Raw genomic sequence first — 23919 nt, 5'->3', positions numbered from 1 at the left:
GGCAACACCCATTCAATGATCATAGGTACTTAATAAATGCTTGTTCTTCTCTCCTCCTCCTCTTCCCTCCCTCCCTCGCTGTAGAACGTAAGCTCTTTGAGGGAAAGAACAGTTTCATTTTTGTATATCTAAATCTAGCATCCAGGATGGTGCCTTACACATAGATCATTAAGAAATAGTTGTTGTTGAATTGAACTCCTGTATTTGCAGTAGGATTTAGGAGCTATTGTGACTGAAAAAAATAACCTTCTGGCCATCTTCTCTGGATTTAGTGAGACTGAACTTGGTCATATACATACAGCCCATCACTGGTCCAGTTCTTGAGGCCTTCCTAGCTTAGTAGCACCTACTTATATATAACTCTGCTGTCATGGCATTTGAGGACCTGGGGTGGTTTGCATGACATAAGGAGGCATCACAGTAAGTGTTTGATGGAGGTTTATAAACTTATGGAATCCTGAATATGTGGTCTACCCAAGAATATTACCACTCCAAAATATTTATGGTTTAATTAGTTAGTGAATACCTATCTATTAAGATCGATAGATAGTTGGAATGTTTATTAAGCACTTACTATGTGCCAAGGACTGAGGATACAAATGCAAGCAGTCAAGACAGTCCCTGCCCTCAGAGAGCTTGCATTCTAATAGGGGAAGACAACATATATAAGGGAACTGGAGAGGAGAGGAGAATAGGAAGGTTTGGAAGTGGGGCCTGGAAAGTGGCACGGATGCCTTGTTGGAGACAAGCTGAGGTGAAAGCCCCCTGCTCAGAGCCCAGCATCCCAGGGGCAGAGTTCAAGGTTCTGGTGGGAAGGAGACAAAGATGACAGCCAGAGTGCAAGTAGAATGAACCTGCTACATGCCCAGCACTGTGCTAGGTGCTAAGAAGGATTCAAAGAAAGCCTGCCCTCAAGGAACTTATACTCTAGCTAGAGAGACAAGTGTACCCCATATGAAACCAACAATATAAGGCAGTTTATTATGAAGTTCTGAATTATAGCATAGATTCTGTAAACCCTTTTGGAATTCACAAAGGGAGACAGGATTTATAGCAGAATATAAACCTTTTGGAACTGCCTGTGGCTGCATGCATAATGTAAGTTATTGCATTTTCTTGCTGGCTGAGAATTATTTAGATGCTTTGAAATTTGCCTTTTCATCCTCTTATCTTTCCCTTTAGGTCAGCATTTTTCAAGCTTTTCCTGTCTGGCTTCACAAAACACCTCCCAAAAAAAGACCCTGAGCCAGGATTGCTGCTAATGGCTAATTGGCTATGAAAGGAAGGTTGGGGGAGATAATGATTATGTGAAAGCAAATTAAGGCTGACCCGGAAGGCTGAAAGAAGACTCCAAACAATTTTTCTTTTAGTTGATACAGGTGGCTGTAAAATCCTTAAGGAAGGAGAGGAGTAGGTTGGCCTGCAGATGTTGTTCTAAGGAGCAGATAGAAGTATGTGTCAGTTTGACTCCTAATTTTAGGGACATTGCATTGGGATCAACAATTCAAGCCTGAGAGCTCCCAAGGGGCTAAGCAAGGCCTAGGTTTGTCACTGTGAGACAGGAGGCTTGGTAAAAGAGATGCAGGAAAATGAGATGGGAAAAGAAACAAGGGAAGAGAGAAGAAAGCAGGGCCTCTCATGGAGACATGGTGGCAGAAGGCTTTCAGTACTTGTCAGGTGCTGGTGCCACAGATGATTACCTTTTCCTCCTTTAGAGCATAAGATTCTTGAGAATCCTAGAACATCAGAACTGAAGGGAGCCTTAGAAGTCATGTAGGCCAGGGTTCTTCTGTTTTTGTGTGTATTAAACTGTGTTTTTTTTGTGTTTGACCCTTTGGCAGTCTGATGAAGCTTGTAGACCCTTCTCAGAAAAATATTTTTAAATATACAAATACAAAGGATTAGAAAGAAAATGAATTATGCAGAAACTAATCAATTTTTTTTTAATTAACAAGCCCCAGATTAAGAACCCTTAATCCAGTCCAACCTCCATGTTTTACAGATGAGGAAATAGAACTCTCGGGCAAAATTATTTGCCCGAGGTCACATAGCTAGCTAGCAGAAGAAGCAGAAGTAAAATCCAATCTCTTCGATTCCCAAATCCAGTATTATTTCTACCCTCACACTTTTTCTGAGCAGGAGCTGTTTTTCCTATCATCTACATAAAGAGTCAAATGCTTGTTACAGTGCCATAATCATATCTATCAGGTGCCATGTTAATAATTAATGTTATAATAAATAGTAAATAATATGATAAATATTAATAACATTTAAAATTTTTGGAGGCAGTCAAAGTTAAATTATTTGCCGAGGGTCACACAGGTATTAGTTGTCTGAGGCCCGATTTGAAGTCAGAAAAATGAGTCTTCCTGACTTCAGGCCTAGGACTCTACCTACTGTGCTACCTAGCTGCCCCTATGTTTAACTAATGATAAATATAACAGTAATAATAAAAGTTATTGATCATTTCTCCCTGAAACCAAGGAATGAAGGAAGGGGAAATATCTGTGTAGTAGTTTAAGAAGGTTTTTTTGGGGGGGAGGGGGTACTGACCTCTAGGTACTGACATTTCAGAAGAAAAGGAAAAGGTGGTAATGGTTCCCCAGCACCCAACAGCAGAGAGGAGTCTGAGAAGAGAGAAGATGGGGACAACTTATTTTGGTCCAGCTTCATGGTTATCGTATGGAAGTGAGAAAGAAGGCAGCATGTAGGCATTGGAGGCCCCAGCACTGTTACCTGGCTCATTGAAAACATGAGACCAGATGAAGCATCATTCCTTGATAGCTGTTAGAAACAACAACAATAATAAAAGTAATAATAGCATTTATATAGCGCTTTAAAGCTTGCAAAGAACTTTACATATTTAATCCTCATAGCAGTGCTGGGGGGTAGGTGCCATAGGGACTTGCCAGGGGGTCAAACAGCTAGTAATGTCTGAGGCAGGACTCAAACTCAAGTCTTCCTGACTCTAGATCCAATGATGAATGAAGAAAATGGCATGCATTCAGTGTTTACTCTGTACCAGGCACTGTGATGAGTTGAATGGTTTTCTAGCAGGGTTACTGGAAATAAGGTGGGGTTTGATTACAATTAATTAAATGACCATATTGTGATAGAACATTGGTTGAAGCGACATTATGTGGAGCATGTATGTCCTTTCATGCCATTCCAACAGGACAGTGCTTTGGCAGCTCCTTACCAGAATTCAAGCAGAAACACAACAACCCCAGACCATTGATAGCCCTTGACATCAGGAAGGATTGCTGGGCTTTCCTTAGGACCTATTTAGACAAATATAGATCAAATCCCACTATGATGAGCTCAAAAAGCCATCACAGTTACTACTTGGATTTGGATTTTATCAAAATGGAGACCTCTTGCTGCACTACAAAGAAGGTGTTTTTTTAAGAATTTTTGTTTGCATAAAGCATTCATTCTATGTTATATTTGTAAATAATGAATGCAGTGGTGGGAGATGAGTATATACTCAGAACAGGAATGTTTTACTACTGTTTTAGATAATAATACTGCTAGTGGTTAAGTTTAAAGAATGCCGAACTTGGAAACAGGGAAGACCTGAGTTCAGATTTTGTCTCAGAAACTTACCAGATGTTTCACTCTGGACAAGTCATCTAACTTCTCTCTGCCCCAGTTTTGTCATCTGTAAAGTGGGGATAATAATAGCCCTGGAGGCACTTGATGGCTTAGTAGATAGAGTGCTGGGCCTGGAGTCAGGAAGAATTGAGTTCAGATCTGACCTCAGATGCTTAAGAGTTCTGTGCTCTGGGCAAGTCACTTAACCTGTGTTTGCCTTATTCCATTGGAGAAAGAAATGGCAAAGCACTCCGGTATCTTCACCAAAAACCCCATGGGCAGTATTGGTGTGTGGTGGTCCATGGAGTCACAAAGAGTCAGACACCACTGAACAACCTACCTTCCAGTTGTGAGGATCAAATGAGATAATATTGGCAAGGTACTTAGCAAACCTTAAGGTGATAGGAAATGCTAGCTGTCATACTAAAAAGAGGCAGTGTAGGGTAGCGGTTAAGGCACCAGACTTAGTCTGCCTGACTGAGGTAGGTCACATAACCTTTCTCTTCAGGGGAGGTAGGGGAGAACTGTGAACTGGGCCAACCTTTCTGGAAAGCCATTTGGAATTTTTCTAAAACAGTGACTGAACTCTCTATACTCAGAAATATCCACTGCAAGGAGGGAGAGAGAGAGAGAAATTGGGAAATGTAGGTGATATGAATACAAAAGATATCTGTAAAAATTATAATTTTTTTTTAAGAGTGTTAGAATTTGTAAGATACAGTCCTAGGGGTTAAAAGACTACGGTTCAAATCACTGCACTACCTTAACACATTGCCTGGCACATAGTAGGCACTTAATATTTGTTTATTGAATTACCTGTGTGACCTTGGACTAGTCATTTAACGTCACTGAATTTCAGATTCCTCAACTCTAAAATGGGAATTAATATCACCTGTTCTGCCTAACTCATAGAATTATGAGGGGAAAAATACTGTAACAACCATGAAACAGCTTGTAAACACATGGCATAAATGCAGAGTTTTAGAGGGGTTTACACATTTGTTTTGTTTTCTTTTAGTAAAGAACACTTCCTGACTTTTAGTCCATGGGTTGATGGTGACTGACTGTGCTGGCATTTAGTAGCTGCTTAATAAATGTATGTTAATTAATTGGTTGACTCTTAAATTGGAGAGTGCTTTTCAGATTAAAATGACATTTTCACATCTTAAAGGACAGAAACTACCTGAAGTCCCTTCAAAAAGCTATTATTTAATCATAATACTTCACTTGTTTAGCTTTGATAGGTATTTTCAGTTATCTTCAGCCTTTACAGTTTACCTCCAACCTGACCTGACCAAGGCTATGTTATCTTCCAGCCCCCACTAGGTCAGAAACATTAGCCAACTTTGAAATCTTGAATTTATAAAACTTCAAAAAACATCAGTACAGCATCTTGAAAAAGATATCATTCTGTTAACAGTATTAACATGTTGTTATTATATATAATTAGATATGTCATATATGTTATATATAATATATTATATATTACATAATTATTTGAACACATTAATATGTCCTTTGCATGCAGTATTTTTATTAAGAGATTTGGTAAATCAATTGGATTTTCTAAAGCACTTTTAAAAAATAACAGTTCGTGGGGCAGCTAGGTGGTGCAGTGGATAGAGCACCGGCCCTGGATTCAGGAGGACCTGAGTTCAAATCCAGCATCAAACACATAGCACTTACTAGCTGTGTGACCCTGGGCAAGTCACTTAACCCCATTGTCTAGCCAAAAAAAAAACATAAAATAAAAAAGGTAGTTCTCCTTTAAACAGAATTTTCTGTAGCATATCAGCAGAACTGTATTAGTATGAGCTATGGGTAGGACATTTCTGACTGTTGTTTAGTCGTTTTCATTTATGTCCTACTCTTCATGACCCCTTATGGGCTTTTCTTGATAGAAATACTGGAGTGGTTTGCCATTTCCTTCTCCAGCTCATTTTATAGATGAGGAAACTGAGGCAAACAGGGTAAAGTGACTTGCCCAGGGTCACACAGCTAGTGTCTGAGACTGGATTTGAACTCATGAAGATGAATCTTCCTGATTCCAGGCCCAGCACTCTATCCACTGAGCCACCTAACTGGGACATAGAGAAATAGTCTTTTCATATGGAACGAGGTATTGTAATAATGTTAGTTCATTGTAGCAGCCTTTGATTAGTAGGATGTTAACCACAGGCTGATTTGAATTCAGAGCTGAAAACAAGAACGCTGGTTTCATTCCATGGGATGAGATTCAAGTATTACTGTAACATTTCGGCTTTGGAGACCTTTTGCTTGCTGAGTTAGTTTTCCACCTCTTACTCTTGAGGCATGATGGAGGCTTCCTGAACCTTTCCCTACTTCTGTCAGTGCAGCATTCACCATCTCTCTGACATCTGTTCCCCTCTAAGCCTTCCTGTTTGCCATCTGCTGCCACTCCTGGAGGTGATTGTGGCTTTGCCTTGTGTGGGTCATCCTTCTGACTTCTCACTCCAATTAGTATGTAGCTGCCTAAGACTGTTTCCAAATTTTCCATTATCAGATCAGTTTGTTTTAAAGCTTCTGGCACATACACACACACAAAATCTGTGTTCCAAGTTTGACTGTGTAAGCTTTTCCAGCTTCCACCATTTACTTCTGGGGATGTTTTAGATCATCTGTAATTGCTTTTCTCTTTCTTTCTTTCTTTCTTTCTCTCTCTTCCCCCCCTTCTCCCTCCCTTCCTCTCTATCTCCTTTCCTCTCTCCTTCCCTTCCTTTCTCCCTCTCTCTGTGCCTTCCTCCCTCCCTCCCTCTCTCCCTCTCTCTTTCAACAGTCAGGGTTAAATGACTTGCCTAGAGTCACACAAAGTAAGTGTCTGAGGTGACATTTGGACTCAGGTCCTCCTGACTCCAGAACCAGTGCTGTAGCCACTGCACTAGCCAGTTACCCTCAATTGCTTTTCTTCAGTGGGGGGCGGAGACAAACAACACAACAATAGTATCAGCTCAGAACAAATAATCCTGTCCGTTTTGTCCTCTTTAGACTTTCAGTTCACAAATTCCACGATGTGCCACCCTGTGGTCTCTTTACGCTTTATTACAGTTATCACATTACGGTATCCAGGAACCTTCAGACACAGAAGGGTAGAGAGAAAAAAGATGGGTTTGGAGTCAGAGTTTGAATCCTACCTCTACTTCCTACTTATGGCCTTTAACAAATCACTTCTCTTTGGGCCTCAATTTCTTCCTCTGTAAAATGAGGCAGTTGAATGAGATATTTAGGAATTTAAATATTTAGGGCCTCCATGGCCCTTGCCTTCTAAACATATATATATTAGCTGAGTGAGAAACCGTGTTTCACAAATACATAGGCATTAGAGAGATAAGAAATTATTAAATAATTCTCTGTAGTTTCTGGTGCTTCCAGCAGCCCTCCCCCCTTTGCTGACCTTCCATATCACGGTTTTGTCCCAGAGATTCACCGTACAAGGAACTTTTTTTAAAAAGTCGTCATTAAAGCCTTGGTGATGACAAAGAGGATTTCCATTTCCAATGGGAAGTCTTCAGAATCTTAGAGTGGACCATAGACAACTATTTATTTGAGCATGATTTTTTTTTCCAGTTAGTATATTTCCTTCAGCTTTAACACTTGGTAGTGTTTAGTGGATTACTCTATATACAGTCTCTCAAAAGTCCTAATGAGCTTTTAAACTTTAATAGTTTACAGCTATTTGGGACATCTAGTATATACGCCTTGTGTGAATACACATTTATTAAGAATCTGCTGTGTACAACTTGCTGTGCTAAGCACCAGAGGAGATGCAAGCTTGACATAAGACGTCCCCCCGTCTTCATGAAGTTTACAGGCCATTGGGGGGTGGGGAGGATATAGTGCTATACTCACTATAATTAAAAAAAAAACCGTATAAGAATATGAGAGAAGGACAGACAAAGTGATGAGATCCAAGAGGTCTTGGGTGAGGTGGGCCTGAAATTAGGGAAACTCCATGAAGGAGATAGCATTTGATTTGGACTTTACAATGCCAAGAGTAATTTAAAAGATGAGGGGGGATAGCAGAAGCAGTCCAACAAAGGAAAAATCGTGAGTGAAGGTAGAGAGATGAGAACAGTCAGAGTATATACAGAGGTTGGATGGTAAGTAGTCCAGTTTGGCAAGAACCTGACATAACATGGAAGGAAGTAAAATGAGATAGGGTTAGACAGATAAAGGACCACCATATTGAGGAAGACCTTGAAAGGCCAAAGAAGCCTTAGCAGGAGTTCTTTACCTTATCTCTGTCACTCCTTTGCCATTCTGGTGGAGCCTCTGGACCCCTTCTCAGAGTAATGTTTTTAAATGCATAAAATAAAAGACGTAGGATTAATCAATCAATAAAAATATATTAAGTATCTGCTATGTTCCAGGAACAGTGCTAAGTGCTGGATTATTAAAAAAAAATCAATTATATTGGAATAGTTAACAAAATTTTTTTGAAAATATCATGAACCCCTGGATAAGAATCCCTGTTTTAGAGAGTTTTGAGCAGAGAAATGCTCTGACCAGATATCTGGGTACGGTTAAGTATTCTGGCTTTGTTATGAAGATTGGTTTGGAAGGGGTTGGTGGTAGGGGTGAGGTAGAGAGACCTGTTAGGAGGAGAGGCTTTTATAAGTAGTCTGTGATGTTCGGGATGAGAGGATGTGCTGGAGCAGCGTCAGCAGGCATAGAGAGGAAGGGATGGACGTGACATTGAAGAGGTGGAGTCAGCAGGGCTTGTGGACTGGTTGGCTGTAAGAGATGAGGAAGGTTGAAGATCACAGTAAAGCCAAGGTCTCCAACATGGAAGATTGGGTGAATGACAGTGTCGTTGACAGAAAGAGTGAAGTCAGAAGAAGCAGCCATTTTTGAGGAAAAGAAAATTCACTTTGTTTGGGATGTGTGGAAGTTGAGGTGGAGATGTCCTTCAGGTTATTAGAGAGAGAGGTTTCTCTATAGGACCTAAGGGCTGAGTTGTTGACTTGTTCTTCTGAGCCGAGGTGATAAATGAAGCCATGGGAGTCAGTGAGATTGCCACGGAAGAGGGAGGAGAGAGAGAAGGTGGTTGAAGACACAACCTTGGGGAGCTCTCACCTTAGGGAGGACTGTTGGGCATGGGTCTTAGCCCTTTTAACTACACTTTTACACAGGAATAATGATTATGCTCCCTCTCTGACCTCCAACAGAACTAATTTTCTCTACCATTTAATATGGCATACAGCCATTTTCTGTCTTTTCCTCTGATTGTTAAATTATGTGTAAGTCTTGTCTCCCCACTCATGAACTGTGTCTTGGTCCACAAAGCCATATCCTGTAACTCTCCTTTCTTACCTAGCACTGTTCTGGAACCTGGTAAGTATTTGCTGAATCTTCACCATTAGCTTTGGTTTCCCCAAATAAGAAGGCATTGATATGCTGACTGATGTTTCTTGGCACAGTTACCTGAATTCTTGTGAACAGATAGTCACTAAAAGTTTCAGGTTTTATCAGGGTTAAAAATGCCAATTCAGTTTTTCTCTTTGGCTTTTGCTGGCCTCCATTCATCAATTGTATGTATGACTGAGAGCTGGACAGTAAGGAAAGTCAAGCACCACAGAACTGATGCTTTCAATGATGTCTAATTGTGGTGCTGGAGGAGATTTTTGAGAGTCCCTTGGACAGTAGGGAGAACAAAGCAGTCAATACTTAAAGAAATTAATTCATGCTATTCACTGGAAGGTCAAATACTGAAGCTGAAGCTTAAATACATTGACCACATAATGAGAAGATGGAACTTGTTGGAAAAGACCCTAATGTTGGGAAAGATTGAAGGCAAAAGTAAAAGGGGATGGCAGAGGATGAGATGGATAGATAGTGTCATAGGGGCAACCAACATGAACTTGGATCGACTTTGAAAGTTAATCTGGTGGAGGATAGAAGGGCCTGGCATATTGTGGCCCACAGGGTCACAAAGAGTTGGATATGGCTGAACAACATTCATCAGTTATAGCGTTGGGGTACGTGTGTGTCTGATGAACCAAATAATGATAAAGTAACTAAGGTGGTAGGATCATAGATTTTGACTTCAAAGGGACCATAAAAGTCATCAAGTGCAAACCCCTCGTTTTACAGATGAGGAGACGAGCCCAGAGAGGTTAAATAAGGATGCAAACCCAGATAGTCTGATTCCAAATCCAACACTTTTTGCCATGCCACATACTACTAGCACTGCAAACCAGACTTTAGTGACCACTGGCAGCTCATTGACATCTGGAATCATGACCAGAAATGCTTGAGTCAGGGGCCCACAGCCAGTGGTGCTGGACTGGCCTTTGAGTGTGGCAGCTGCTCTTATACTATCTTCAGTTCCACGCCTTATTCATCATACCCAGCACTGTAACATGAGATGATTGGTTCCAGACTATATTTAGAGGCAAACCTTGCTCTGACTTGCATTATGCTAATGCTCTTCATCTGATCCTGCAGCTGTTAGCTATCTAAGGAGAAAGTTAGTTCCACTTGGCTGAAGGTTGCCCTTGGTACAAATTGAAATGGTACCTTGAGTTACTTTACAGGGTGATCCGACAAGCCCACCAAATCCACAATGTTCTTCATACTTTTCATTTCCTGAACATTTCCAGTGGTCCATTTGCTGCTTTATTCAGAGACAGCAGATTCCTGTGCTATCCTAACCCTTTTAGGTCCATATTCCTTGAGCAAATATGAATGATTCCCCCTATATATTTCATATCACTCTAAAATGAGGACCATTGTTTTGAAAGTCATCTTAAAGACCTTGTTTCCTCTACTTAGCATTCTAACCTCATTAATAGATGAGTGCCCAAATTTAGCCATGCTAATTGGCATTAACTTATTCATATTCAGGTTTTATGGATTTATTTGCCTTTGAAATAATTTAATACTTGAGTATTAAAAGAGTCACAAGAAAAGTTAATTCCTTCTACACCTCTCCAGCATTCAGGGTAATTTAACATTTAAATGTGAAACTTCTCTCTCACTTTTGGCTATTTCATCCTATAGAACTCCTGTAGAATCTCCAGAATAGGATTGGGAGGACGTTAGCATGAAATCCACCTTTCCACCCTTATTTCACTCAGTCACCATCACACACTCTGATTCAGTTAACTCTAGCTTTCCCCCTTTGCTACCCCACCTCCCCCCCGCTCCTTCTGCCTGCCAAACACATTGGCGCTGACTCCTGTGTGAAATTCCTTTTCTCTTGCTTTTCTAACCAAGTTGAAAACCAGAAGAAAATATCCATGTGTTTCTGCAGCTGATTGGGGCGGGAGGAGTGTTGATATTATTTTAAGATGAATATAAAGAACATTTTTAATAACACTTAGTCTTATGAATAACCCCCTTCAAAAGTCTCTGATTAATTTCCCTATTCCCTCTTTTCCTAAAAGAAAATATTGTTGCTGTTGTTGTTTTAAAGTAAAGTCTTGGGTTACAATTTGTAGGATATATTATTTCATGATATTCCTTGCCACCTTGCCACTTGGTCTATGTTTCCTGTCATACTGATTTTTTTTTAAAAAATACATGTTTAACCAAGGTTCTTTTCTGACTTAGAACCTTACCTAGGCCCTCATGCTTCTCTGTAATCCTAATCTACTCTCTGAGTTATCTCAGTTTCCACTTTGCCAGACTCATAGAGGTGGTGGGCCTGGAATCAGGGAGATCTGAGTTCAAATGTGAGTTTCTCAGAACACTCTGTGGCCCTGAGCACAGCATTTGACTTCTGCCTCAGTTTCCTCAATTGCAAAATGAGGATAACAATAGCCTCTACCTCTTAAGGTTGTCGTGAGGATCAAATAAGATAGTGTTCTAAAGTCCTTAGATGGTCCCTGGCACATAGTAGTGTTTACTACATGCTTTTCCCCCTTTTTTCTCTCGCATATTCAAAATCTTTTTCTTCTTCTTTTAAACATCTAGCCTCAGACACTTAGCAGCTGTGTGACCTTGGGTCAGTCATTTAACCCTGTTTGCCTCAATTTCCTCATCTGTAAAATGAGCTGGGAGAAAGAAATGGCAAACTACTCCAGTGTCTTTGCCAAAAAAAACCCCAGATAGGGTCACCGAAGAGTTGGACATGGCTGAAAAATGGTTGAACAACAGCAACAAAAAATCCAGTGATATTAGACCAGATAACTTAACCTTCTATTTTAATGTGTTGATTGAGGCCATTTCATGTTAGCTCCCTCTGCCCGCCCTGATCTGCTCATAACTTTTCAGCATCACTTCCCATCCTTATTCCTGTCTCTAGGGTGTTCCTAGTATTGGCCTCTTCCTATCAGTGGTGTTACTATGCGTCTGTGCTCCTACATCCTTCTTCCCCTTCCTGACCTTGCTTCAGCCGTCATCCTCTCTCTCACATGTATCTCCAGTCTCTTTCTCTCCATTGGTTCTTTGCTATTTGTCTGCAAACATGCTCGGGTTTCCCCGATTCCACCAAAGTCTTTCTGTCCCATTCAGCTACTGATTCGTCTCTTCTTTCCCCATCAGAGTCAGACTTTTTGAAAAGATATTCTGGACCTGATACGTCAACTTCATCATCATCTACTTCTTCCTCATTTCCTTGTTATCTGACGTCATTCCCCATCTTTCTGCTGAAATTATTCTCTCAAATGTTAGCCTCTTAATTGCCAAATCCCTTGAAGGTTGTTTTTTTGTTTTGGTTTGTTTTTTTTAGTTCTCATTTGCCTTAGCCATGCAGCATTAGGTACTGACCTTCTTCTTCCGGATATTCTCACCTCCACTGGCTTCAGAGACACCACATTGTCCTGTTTCTTCCCCAACTTTTCTAATGGCCTGTTCTCTGTTTCCTTGGTTGGCTCCTTTTCCTCTTTCCAAACCTTGACAAGGTTCGGTCTCGAGAACTCTTCTCTATTTGGAATCAGGAAGACCTGGTTTCAAATCATTTCTCTCATACTCATCAGCTGTGTGATCATGGGCAAGTTACTTAATCTCTCTGGGCTTCAGTTTCCTCATTTGTCCTTTGGGGAAAATGATACCACGACATCCTCATAGGGTTGCAGAGATAATGAACATAAAGCCAACTTTAAAGCACTGCTTTTTTTTTTTTTAATCTGCCATCATCCTCATCATGATTTACCACCTTTCCCTTGGCTACTCATTCCCTCCCACAACTTCAGGGATCTTCTCTATCCAAATGGCTACCAAATCTCTGAAGATCCAGGCCCACATGTCCATCTGTCTACAAGGTGCCTGTTTTCATCTGCATGTTCTTCTCGGAGCTCAAACTAAACATGTCTGAAACCAAATGTTTCCCCCAACCCTGTTCCTGCTGATTTCATTGTTTTTCTCAGGAGTACCAATTGCCCATGTCTGAAGCCTCTGTATTACCTTTCTCTCCTCCCATATCGATTAAGTTTCTAAGCCCTCCCAGTTTTGCCTCCTAAGGATCTCGTTTCCCTTCCCACCTCAGCTAACGTCTTACAGTCTCTAATAACTCTGTGCTTGGAATACTACTGTGGCTTCCTATTGGAGGCAGCTCGAATGCCAGCTCTCCCTTAGTTCAGGTTCCACATAGGGAGGAAATAAGGCACTTGGAAGCCATTGAACCATTAGCACAAAGAGGTTTACTCTGCCCTAACACAGCAAGAATATGTAACAAGTATACAGGTACTAGGCTACTCTGGATGTGTCTCCTTGCCCTCATCCTCCATCTCCATGGAAACATGTCTGGTCATCCAGGCAAGATATGGTGAAGGACCTGGGGACTTGTATGGTCTTCAGAAAGCAGAGGGAAGACTTTTTTTTTTTTGCATTCGGGTGATCCAGAAGCAGCATAGAAAAAGCCAGAACCAGTGCCCTCTCCCTCCATGCCCACTCACCCAGCTTTGCCTTTTTTTTTTAGACAAGGCTAATCCTCATGGAAAGAGGATAAGAGGAGAGGAGGCCTGGGCATGTAGTATATAGATAGAAAGAAGTTGCTTCAGGGAAAGCTGATAAATATTAGTTCTTTTATACTCCCTAATAGGTCTTCTCACCTCCACTCTCTTCCCCTTCTCCCTAGTCAATTAATCAATAAACATTTATTAAGTACCTAATGTGTGCCAGGCACATTCCACATTTACCTTCTTTGTGTGTACTATGTTCTTATAACTCCCTTGCTCCAAACTCTTCAGTGGCCCCCCCACTGCCCACAGAATATAATTCATGTATTTTTAGCATTCATCCTGTTAACAGTTTGGTACCAGATGGGTGGTGCAGTGGTTAGAGCATTGGGCCTGGAGTCAGGAATAGAGCTCTGGCCTCAGGTACTTATTAGCTGTGTGAGCCTGGGTTAAGTTACCTCTTAGTCTCTGTTCTCTCATCAGCAAAATGAGGATAATAACATCCACCTCAAAGGGTGTATCACATGAAATAATGTATGGGAAGGGTTTTGCAAGCTTTAAGAGAGTGCATAAATGTCAGTAATATTATTGGACACTAATGTCTGAACTAAATTGAATTTTTTTGTTTTCACAGCTGACCTGGCCTCCTTAATGGATAGAACATATGAGAAAAAACTGCCTGTCAGTTCTTTGACAATTTCACGGGTAGGATGTTTTAAAATTTAAAATATATTCCTTATTTAAATGACTCAGTGTAAATGATGGGCAATATAGGTCCTTAAAATACAAGACATTAAACAGTTATTTGGCACCTACTATGTTCTGGGAACTTTTTAATTCTGAAGATACAAAGAAAGGCAAAAAGCTTTCTCTGTTTTCAAGAGCTTAATCTGATTAATTGAATATACAAGATGCAAACAGCTATATCCAAACAGGTGGTATGGTAGATAGATCACTGGGCCTCCAGTCAGTAAGAACTGGATTTAAATCAGGCCTCAGACTTGCTAGCTATATGACCCTGGGCAAATCATTTTACCCTGTTTGCCTCAGTTTCCTTATCTGGAAAATGAGCTGGAGAAGGAAATGACAAACTGCTCCAGTATCTTTGCCAAGGAAACAGCTATGGGGAGAGAAGGAGAAACAGCCTGGAGTGGGTGGCTAAAGAGCTGACTTTGCAGGCATGAGGAGTCCTGCCTCTGATATATACAAACTGTATGATCCTGGCTTTGTTCAGTCATTGTTCAGTCATGTCTGACTCTCTGTGACCCTGGAGACACTGGAGTGGTTTGCCATTTCCTTCTCCAGCTCATTTTACAGATGAGGAAACTGAGGCAAACAGGGTGAAGTGACTTGCCCAGGGTCACATGGCTAGTAAGTGTCTGAGGCCAGATCTGAACTCAAGTCTTCCTGACTCCAGGCCTGGCTCTTTATCCACTGCACCCCCTAGCTTCAAGTCCCTTAATTTCTCAGTGACCCTGACAAATCTACAAACTGCTGAGAAAATGCTAGTGAGCATTGTTAGGAGAAGTTTCTCACTGGGAGGTCTCTATAACAGTGAAATCCCAATTCCAATCTAAAAAACCTAATTAAATAAACAAAAAGATGTAGGAGAACCATTATAGAGAGTTTGCTAGATTTGGAATCAGAGAGCTTGGATTCAGAGCCTGTTACTTACCACTTATGTATGTGACCTTGGGCAAGTTCCTTAACCTCTCTTAGGTTCTGTTTTCTCATTTATAAAATGAGAGAATTTTACTAGGTGATCCTAACAGCTCTAAATCTTATGACATAGAATATTCACATTTTTTTTAGGTTATCACTGAGAGTCATTCCTAAGAGGAATGGCGGTCATGTCCTGATTTATTCTTTTAAAAATTTTCCTGAACTCTGATATGTTGCTCCTTATAAAACGTGGGCTTTTTAAAAATTGTTTATACTCCTTAGGAAAAAAAAATAATAATACTTTTTGTAGGTGGAAAGATCTTTAAAAGTGAATATTTGTGTTCATAAATTACTCAGAATAACTTGGTGAAAAATAATCTATTTCAGTCTTTTCCCTCTCAGCCATCTTCCAAAGGGAAAGGGAGTGAGGGTGGAGGAGGGAGGGAATAAGCATTTATCAAGCTAGGAGGCAGAGTTGATAGAGCACCAGACCTGGAGTGAGGAACTCATCTTCCTGAGTTCAAATCCAGTCTCAGACTGTAAAATGAGCCGGGGAAGGAAATAGCAAACCACTTGGCTATGTTTGCCAAGAAAACCCCAAATGGAGTCACGGAGAATTGGGCACAACTGAAAAATGACTTTTTTTTTTAAAGCACCTATGATGTGCCAGACACTGTGCTAAGTGCTTTACAAATTTTATGTCATTTGAGCCTCACAACAATCCTGGGAGGTAGTTACTATTATTATCCCATTTTACAGTTGAGGAGACTGAGGCAGACAGAGGTTAAATGACTTGTCAGGGGTCACACAGCTAGTAAGTGTCTGAGGTTGGATTTAAGCTCAGGTCTTCCTGACTCTAGGCCCAGTGCTCTCTACCCATTGAACCACCTAGCTGTCAAGTTAGTATTCCTAAAACAAGTCTAACTTTTGACACTTTCTAGCTCAAAAACCTTCAGAGCCTCCTTCGTTGCCTCCAGGATAAAATGCAAGCTCTTCTGCTTGGCCTTTAAAGCCCTTCATAACTTGTCTTCAACTTAACCTCTTAAAGGGCTGCTGGGGGCTTCTCACCCTCCCCGGCCAGACTTTCATTCCTAGAATTCCCTTTCTCCTCCTTCCTTCCGTTCAATATCCCAGCTTCCTTCAAGGCTCCACTTAGGCTCTCTTTCTACCTGATCCACTTAGTTATTAGTACTGTCTCCCTCTTCAAATTACCTTGTATTTGCTTATCTGTGTATGTGGTGTAATTCCTACCTAGAATGTAATCTCCTTAAGAGTAGGGATTGTTTTGTTTCTGTCTTTGGAGAGCCATTACCTACCAGCTGGTAGCCTTGAATTAGTAGTAAGTGCTTCCTAAATGTTTGCTAAATTGAATCAGATTGAAAGAGCACCTGAGTAGGAATCCAGAGACCCTGGGTCTAGTTTCATCTGTGCTGTGATCTTGCTGTGTAACCTTAGGAATCACTGAGTCTTTCTGGGCTTCACATTCTTCCCTGGTAAAGGGAGATTATGATACCTCTCACAAGGAGATGCTAGATGGGAGAGCACTTTGCAAAAGTAAAACCTTCCATACAGGTGCAGAATAGAACAGGAGCTTTTAACCTGGGGCTGGAAACTTGTTTTTTAAAAACATATTTTGATAACCATATTTCAATATAATTGGTTTCCTTTGTAATCCTATGTATTTTATTTGATTCATTTAAAAACATTCTTCTGAGAACGGGTTCAGAAGTGTCCCCAGATTGCCAAAGGAGTTGGTGATACAACAAAGGTTAAGAACCCCGATCTAGAAGAAGGAAAAGTGGAAAAGTGTTATCCATTTGTACTTTTCTCCTTTCTGCCCCCTGTGGATTCTTATTCTAGCTGGGAAACAGTATATTCAATCTTAGAGACAAGAGGGGATTTGAGGGACCATCTAGTCATCGCTTGCCAGTTGTTGGAAGGGAAAGAAAAGCAGAGTTAAGTCATTCTAACTTCGTCCATGGAGATCCTGGTCCTAGTGGGAAGACTGTCCCCTCCCCACCCACCCACCTCCCAACCTCTGGCTCTTTCTGGCTTTCATAATATTTTCATGAGCATCTCTTCCTGACCCTGGTCCTATTGCCCTATGTCCCTTTCTAGGAATTCATGCCAGAGTATTTAACAGGGCTTTGACAAAGCAGCCTAGGAGGCCCTTCTGATCCCAGGGTGGGATTTTTTTGTTTGTTTTTTGTTTATTTGCTAAAAAGTTTTTAAACCTAATTAGGTAACAACCATGAGCTAGTAGGTCAATAGAACGTAATCGTTGCTAAGTCTTTTTCAGTCATGTCCAACTCTTCATGACCTCTATTTGGGGTTTTTTTGGCAAAGATACTGGAGTGGTTCGCCATTTCCTTCTCCAGCTCAGTTTACAGATGAGGGAACTGAGGCAAACAGGGTGAAGTCACTTGCCCAGGGTCACACAGTCAGTAAGTGTCGAGGCCAGATTTGAACCCAGATCTTCCTGACTCCAGGCCCTGCGCTCTGTTCACTGTGCCACCTAGCTGTAGAACCTAATCTACTCACACCTTTTTGTAACTTGAATGCTTCCAGTGTTATGCCCTGATTCATTACATGAACTGATACAAAGCAAAATAAGCAGAACCAAGAAAACAATATACACATTGACTACAATTATATAAATGAAAAAATCACTAAAAGAAAGCTGAACGCTGAGGAATCTAGGTGTCAAAGTGGATAGAGCAGTGGACCTGGGAAGACCTGAGTTCAAATCCAACTTCAGGTACTATCTGTGGGACCCTGGGTGAGTCACTTAATTACTCTGTTTGCCTCAGTTTCCTCTTCTGTAAAATAGGGCTACTTTCTAGGGTTGCTGTGAGGACCACATGAGACAATTTTTGTAATTCCTCACGTTGCAAAACTTAGAAGCACTATGTAAATGCTAGCAATTATAACTGAAAAACCAAGGATGGTCCTAGAGAACAGATAACGAGTCATGCTTCTGGGGTCAGGCTTTTACTACCAGGACAGATATTATCAGATGTAGTCATTGGTATTGGTGGTTTTTGCTTAACTGTTTTGTTGTTGCTTTTGTTACAAATGAGGGTTTAATTCCAGGATTGCTGTGATATAACCAGAAATGACAGTAATGTTAAAACTAAACACATCAATAAACTTTTTCTTTTCTTTTTTTTTTTTTTTTTTTGGTCCAGTGGTCTAGATCTATGCTTCTTTTGGAGTAGAAAATGCTTGGTGCGAAGAGTCCCTTTACCAGTGCACATGGACAACTGCTCTGCCGCTTACATAGGCTTAGAGAGTTTCCTGGTGCCCTGAAAGTTTCTGTGACTCTGCCCAGGGTCCCACAGCCAGTATGTGTCAGAGGGAGGGCTTCTTGACTCCAAAGCTGGTGCTCTGCCCATTATACCACATTGCTTCTCAATAAAACTTATAGGGGAAAATCATTTTTTTAAAAAATCCAGGGACAGCTAGGTGGCGCAGTAGCTAAAACACTGGCCTTGGAGTTTGAAGGACCTAAGTTCAAATCCAACCTCAGATACTTACTAGCAGTGTGGTTCTGAACAGGTCACTTAATCCTGATTGCCTCTTCCCACCCCCCTGTTGCCCCTGCCCCAAAAAAAAAAAAAAATCCACTATTTTCAGGGATAAGCCACTGAGATCTATGGGGTCGGAGCTTTTCCAATACCACTATTGACCTTTGATGAGGCTGTATCTTTAAGGCAAATGTCAATCTGTCCTTAACTGAAGTTTCCTTTTTTTCTCTCTCAGTTCGTGGACAACATTTCATCCCGAGAAGAGGTAGACCATGCTGAATATTACCTTTACAAGTAAGTTTTCTATTTCCTGCATTCATACACCTGAACTGACTATGCATCTCGACTGGCCCTAAGCCATTGGTGCTCTGTCAAGTGATGTTAGTGCTTTGAAGAGCTCTGCTAACTGCTGTGTTGAGGGAAAGGCCCTCCCTGTCTCCCAGCATAGCCTTTTAGCTATTTCATTCCTCAATTTCTTTAGCTATAAAAAATATATTTAAAGTGAATCCTACCTTGCCACATAAGGAGAAAAGAGAATGCTGGGCTGTCATCTTCACAGGAAAGGAAGTCAGCAGATTAAGCTCATTTACTATCCTTTTTGTTAAACTCAATCATTATTTTCATTTTTGGACCCTGGATTACTAAGGCTTATGTACCTGGTTAGATTATTATCCTTTATAATAGAGCTATGATATACACAATAATATTTATAGGCAATGATTCAGGCGAGGATGCTAAAGAAACTGTGCAAAGACACTAAAAGATGCTTAGGAGTTGGCCTCTGTCTTATTCTGATGGAATTTTTTAAGGTGTTTCTTCCCAGACAGTTTGTATCCAGTTAGACTAAAAGAGATTCTGTGTGGAAACAAAATAAACAGTGCCATTCTCTTGGTAGAGAAGTCATTTGGTTTATTGCCTTCTGAGGTTACTTTGGTTCATCTGTGCATCCATTTACCTAAATGTCATCTTTATAGCCCTTGCTGAGGCCAGAGTGAGGGCGTGGCAGGCTTGTTTTGGGACTGGTAATTTTCTGTGCTTGATAACATGCTAGGCTATGGTGTAACACCATCCTTTGCCCCAGACATAGTGGAGGACATTTAAGATTGTATTGAACAATGTGACTGATGTGGAGACATAAAATGGATGAACGAATACAATTGTAGCAGGTAAAAAAATATGTTCTCTTTACTTTCTGTCACGGCTATACATGTAACATCTTTTCCATCTTCTCCAAACCTGCTTTATATCTGACTTTTTAAATGAGTAAGTCCCAGTTCTTAAATTATATTAAAATAATTTGCTGCTTAATCAAAGAAAATTTAAGTAGCATTAGTGATAAGATGTTTATTTTGTAATAACAGTTAGCAGATATATAGAATTTTAAGGTTTGCCAAGTACTTTACAAACATCTCATTTGATCCTTATATCAACCCTGAGGGATAGGCGCTATTATACATTATTATTATATTTTAATATTGTTATTATCCATTTTACAGATGATAATAAGAAGAAGAACACATAGAGTTGTAAGGTTTGCAAAGTGCTCTACAAATATTATCTCATTTGGTCCTCACAACAGCCTTGAGAGGTAGCTGCTTTTATTATCCCTGTTTTACAGTTGAAGAAAATGAGGCAGGTAGAGGTTAATTAAGTGACTTGCCCAGGGGTCACTCAGCTATTAGGAGTCTGAGGCCAGATTTAAATCCAGGTCTTTCTAACTCCAGTACTCAATCCCCAGGCCTACCTTTTGTCTGAACAAACAATGAAAATAATTTAAGCCAGTCATGTGATGATGCCAGTATTTGATCCGTGACTGATATGTGAGTTGTCATGGAAACAGTACTTTATTTTTTCCTTAACTCAGAACCACCATCAGTTGCTTAGATTCACAATCACACAGCAATGGTGATAACATATTTTTGTAGCACCCTGCTGTTTACAAAGTGCCTTCATGTGCAACGTCTTGTTTGATTGTGTGTCTGATGTTCATTGTTAGAGTATAAACTCCCTGAGAGCCAGAGCTGCCTAGTGCCTAGCACAGTAGCTGAGTAATCATAAACACTTAATAAATGTTTGGTGATTAATTCAGTTGAGTCCTCTGGAGTATGAATTTAGATGTTCAGATAGACAAAAATAGAGAAGAGAAGTGATAAGTTATACTGGGAAAAAGAAGGTTTCATATGATTATGAGTTCTAAGGGATGACTGTTCATAGAGCACCATGAGGTCAATTCCCTTGAACATGTAATTTAGAATGGGACACAGTGGGATGGTTAAATCAGTATGTGGGGAAAATATAATTTGAAGATTCTTCATGGGCAGAATAAAACTAGGAAAGGACAGATAGTCAAGGGTAAGAAATGAAGGAGAGCAGTAATAGAAAAGAGAGGTTACAGCCTAATGCCAAAACCACAATGCATTCAAGGATGACAGAGAGCAATCAGACCCTAATTTAGCAGTAAGTAAAAATGAGGAGCCAACAAAAATCAATGAAGTCAGGATGAAAAAAGGAATTGTCAAGTGGGGGAAAAAAATTTGCATCAAATATCTCTGATAAAACTCATATCCAAGATAGTAAAGAGGCATTAAACATGTACAGAGTTGACCTCAGAGCCAGAACAGACTAGGTTATTTCCTACCACTGACACATACTGACCGTGTGACCCTGGGCAAGTGACTGACCTCTCAATACTTCTGGTAACTCTTTAAGACTAATAATTGGTGGAAGGCATTTCCTCAATGGGAGCTCTCTATACTGGTGAAATTATAGGTCTTTACAACTCTTATTTTTTTCTTTAACTTTTTCAGGACTTGTGTCCAACTAGCATTTTCCTTTGAGGCTTTCCTTGTAGCTTTTTTCACACTGTTGTTTTCTTCTGAATGTCTTTGTCTTCCCTTCCACCATAGTATCTCTTTATAGTCGAGTTCTTTTTTTGTATGCTTATTTTTCCAGCCTATTTGCTGACTTTGAACTTTATATTAAAGTTGGCCTCTGTTCACCTGGGGAAAGGGAGGCACTGTGCCAAGCTTCACGCTTTTTTGTGCTGCTGCTTTCCAAGCTAGTTCTGAGGGTCTGCACGTTTTCGGTGCTTCCAAGGTGGTATTATCCTGGGAGAGGTGTGATCACGGCTTTCCTGATGTGTGCTCTGGTCTTGGCCCCTGCTTCCCTATAGCCACAAGTTCTAGTATTCCTCTTGACCCTGGAACTATGACCAGGTCTCCTGCTCTCCTTCAGCCACCTTGCTAGTGCTCCTGTCTGTCCTGGAGGTGTGATCTAGAATTGTGTATAGGCAATAGAGTGGCCAATCAGCACCAGCTGTACTCTGCCAGCAGTGGGTCCCCTGTAATCTTTCTGAGCAGTTGTCTGACCCCTTGACGGTCTCTGGGCTGAGAGCTCCTGAAGTTGCTGCCCTCACCGGCACTGCACCACATTGCTCTCCCTGTATGCCCTCTGGCCAGACCTCCACCCCAGTGTCACAGACCTCTCCTGCCAACCTCCTAAGTTTTCTCAGGCCAGAAAAATGTCTCACCCTGACCTTTTGTTGGATCTGCTGCTTCAAAATTTGATTTGAGGAGTTGTTTGAAGTTATTTGGAGGGGAATGTTGAAAGAGTTCAGCTGAGTTGCTGTCTCTAATCCACCATCTTGGCGCTGAAAAATATCATAAATTATTATTATTATTTTTTTTTGTGTGAGGCAGTCGGGGTTAACTAACTTGCCCAGGGTGACACACCTAGTAAGTGTCATGTGTCTGAGACTGGATTTGAACTCAGGTCCTCCTGACTCCAAGGCCAGAGCTCTATCCACTGCACCACCTAGCTGCCCCAAATGACTTCCCCCCCGAGGAAATTGGGGTTAAGTGACTTGCCCAGGGTCACACAGCTACTAAGTGTCAAGTGTGAGGTCTGAGACTGGATTTGAACTCAGGTCCTCCTGACTCCAGGGCCAGTGCTCTAGCCACTGCGCCACCTAGGTGCCCTGAAAATATCATAAATTCTTAAGAGTAGCATTCTTCCCCCTAAGCAGTAAGGTCTGTATTATTTTGAGAAACATTTGGATAGAATAAATAAGCTTATTTTTATCTATGTGATGCCCAAGCTCTCATCAAGCTTTCCTTTTAATTCTTCATTGAAATCTTTTGTCTTGTTGACCAACTTAATGTCTTTTCTGCCTTCTAATATCTCCCAATAATCTCAGATTAAAATTCAGAAGGTTCTCCGTAGATGTTTTATTAGATGCTTCCATTTCTTCTCTCTTTGTCCTAGACTGGAGAGCTTTTAGTTTTCCCTCGAAGGAAGCCAAGTCCAGTAGACCATGTCGGAACAAAGACATGGTAAGGATTTATTTTGCCCTTTATTTGTTTTTTTTTTTAGCAAGTAATGAGACTTGCTGTTTTTTCCTCACTTTGGTGAATTCCACACCCATTTTGTTTTAATTTAAATCCTGAGGGAGTACAATTCCCATAAATCAACTACACTGATTTTAATTCATGAGTTCTTTTTGTAGCAATGGGCGGTATAGTAAGGAGGCAGTTAGGTGGCTTGGTGGATAGAGCGCTGGGCCTGGATTCAGCCAGACCTGAGTTCAAATCTGGCCTCAGACACTAGCTGCATGACCCTGGGCAAGTCACTTAACCTCTGTATGCCTTAATCCACTGAAGAAAGAAATGGCAAACCACTCCAGTATCCATGCCAAGAGAACCCCATGGACAGTATGGTCCCCGAGGTCACAAAGAATCATACACAACTGAACAACAACAGTATAGTAAATTTAAATTTCAATGGATGCCCTCATTGTTAATTTAAAAAAAAAATCTGTCTCCCTTGATGAGAAGAGTCCTTTCCATTGCCAAACTGTTTGCAATGCAAGGAGTACATGGGGAGCACTTTGCAGATCAAAATAGTTAGGATTTTTCTCCACTGAAAAAATGAAAAAAGATAATTTTAATAATGTTGTGCTTCTAAACTGTAAGTAGTAATGAAGATACTTTATCACGAATCCTAGCTATGTATTCTTAAAAATAAATCTAGGAGTGTGTGTGTGTGTGTGTGTGTGTGTGTGTGTGTGTGTGTGTGTGTGAGAGAGAGAGAGAGAGAGTGTGTGTGCATATGTATATTTTATGTTTTTCACGACTTCACATATATAATGCATATCATATTCTTTACTTTCATTTTGGAACTCAAAATTTTAAAAATGAATTTTAAAAAAGAGTATATATATGTGTATGTGTGTGTGTGTGTGTGTGTGTGAGAGAGAGAGAGAGAGAGAGAGCAAGCGA

The 23919-nt window shown here is 40.7% G+C and overlaps 1 protein-coding gene across 1 annotated transcript in view; it reads left to right on the top strand.

Annotated features, from left to right (window-relative positions):
* Nucleotides 1-23919, top strand: part of MRPS27 (mitochondrial ribosomal protein S27) — a 135913-nt gene that overhangs the window by 23266 nt on the left and 88728 nt on the right. Inside the window, exons 3-4 of the mRNA XM_027864227.1 lie at nucleotides 14089-14159; nucleotides 18879-18937. Coding sequence (XP_027720028.1) covers nucleotides 14089-14159; nucleotides 18879-18937 — 130 coding nt within the window. The remainder of the gene's footprint in view (nucleotides 1-14088; nucleotides 14160-18878; nucleotides 18938-23919) is intronic.

Source organism: Vombatus ursinus, unplaced genomic scaffold (assembly GCF_900497805.2).
Source record: "Vombatus ursinus unplaced genomic scaffold, bare-nosed wombat genome assembly UNPS02014774.1, whole genome shotgun sequence".
Classification (NCBI taxonomy): Eukaryota; Metazoa; Chordata; class Mammalia; order Diprotodontia; family Vombatidae; genus Vombatus; species Vombatus ursinus.
This window is presented reverse-complemented; position numbering and strand designations above follow the sequence as displayed.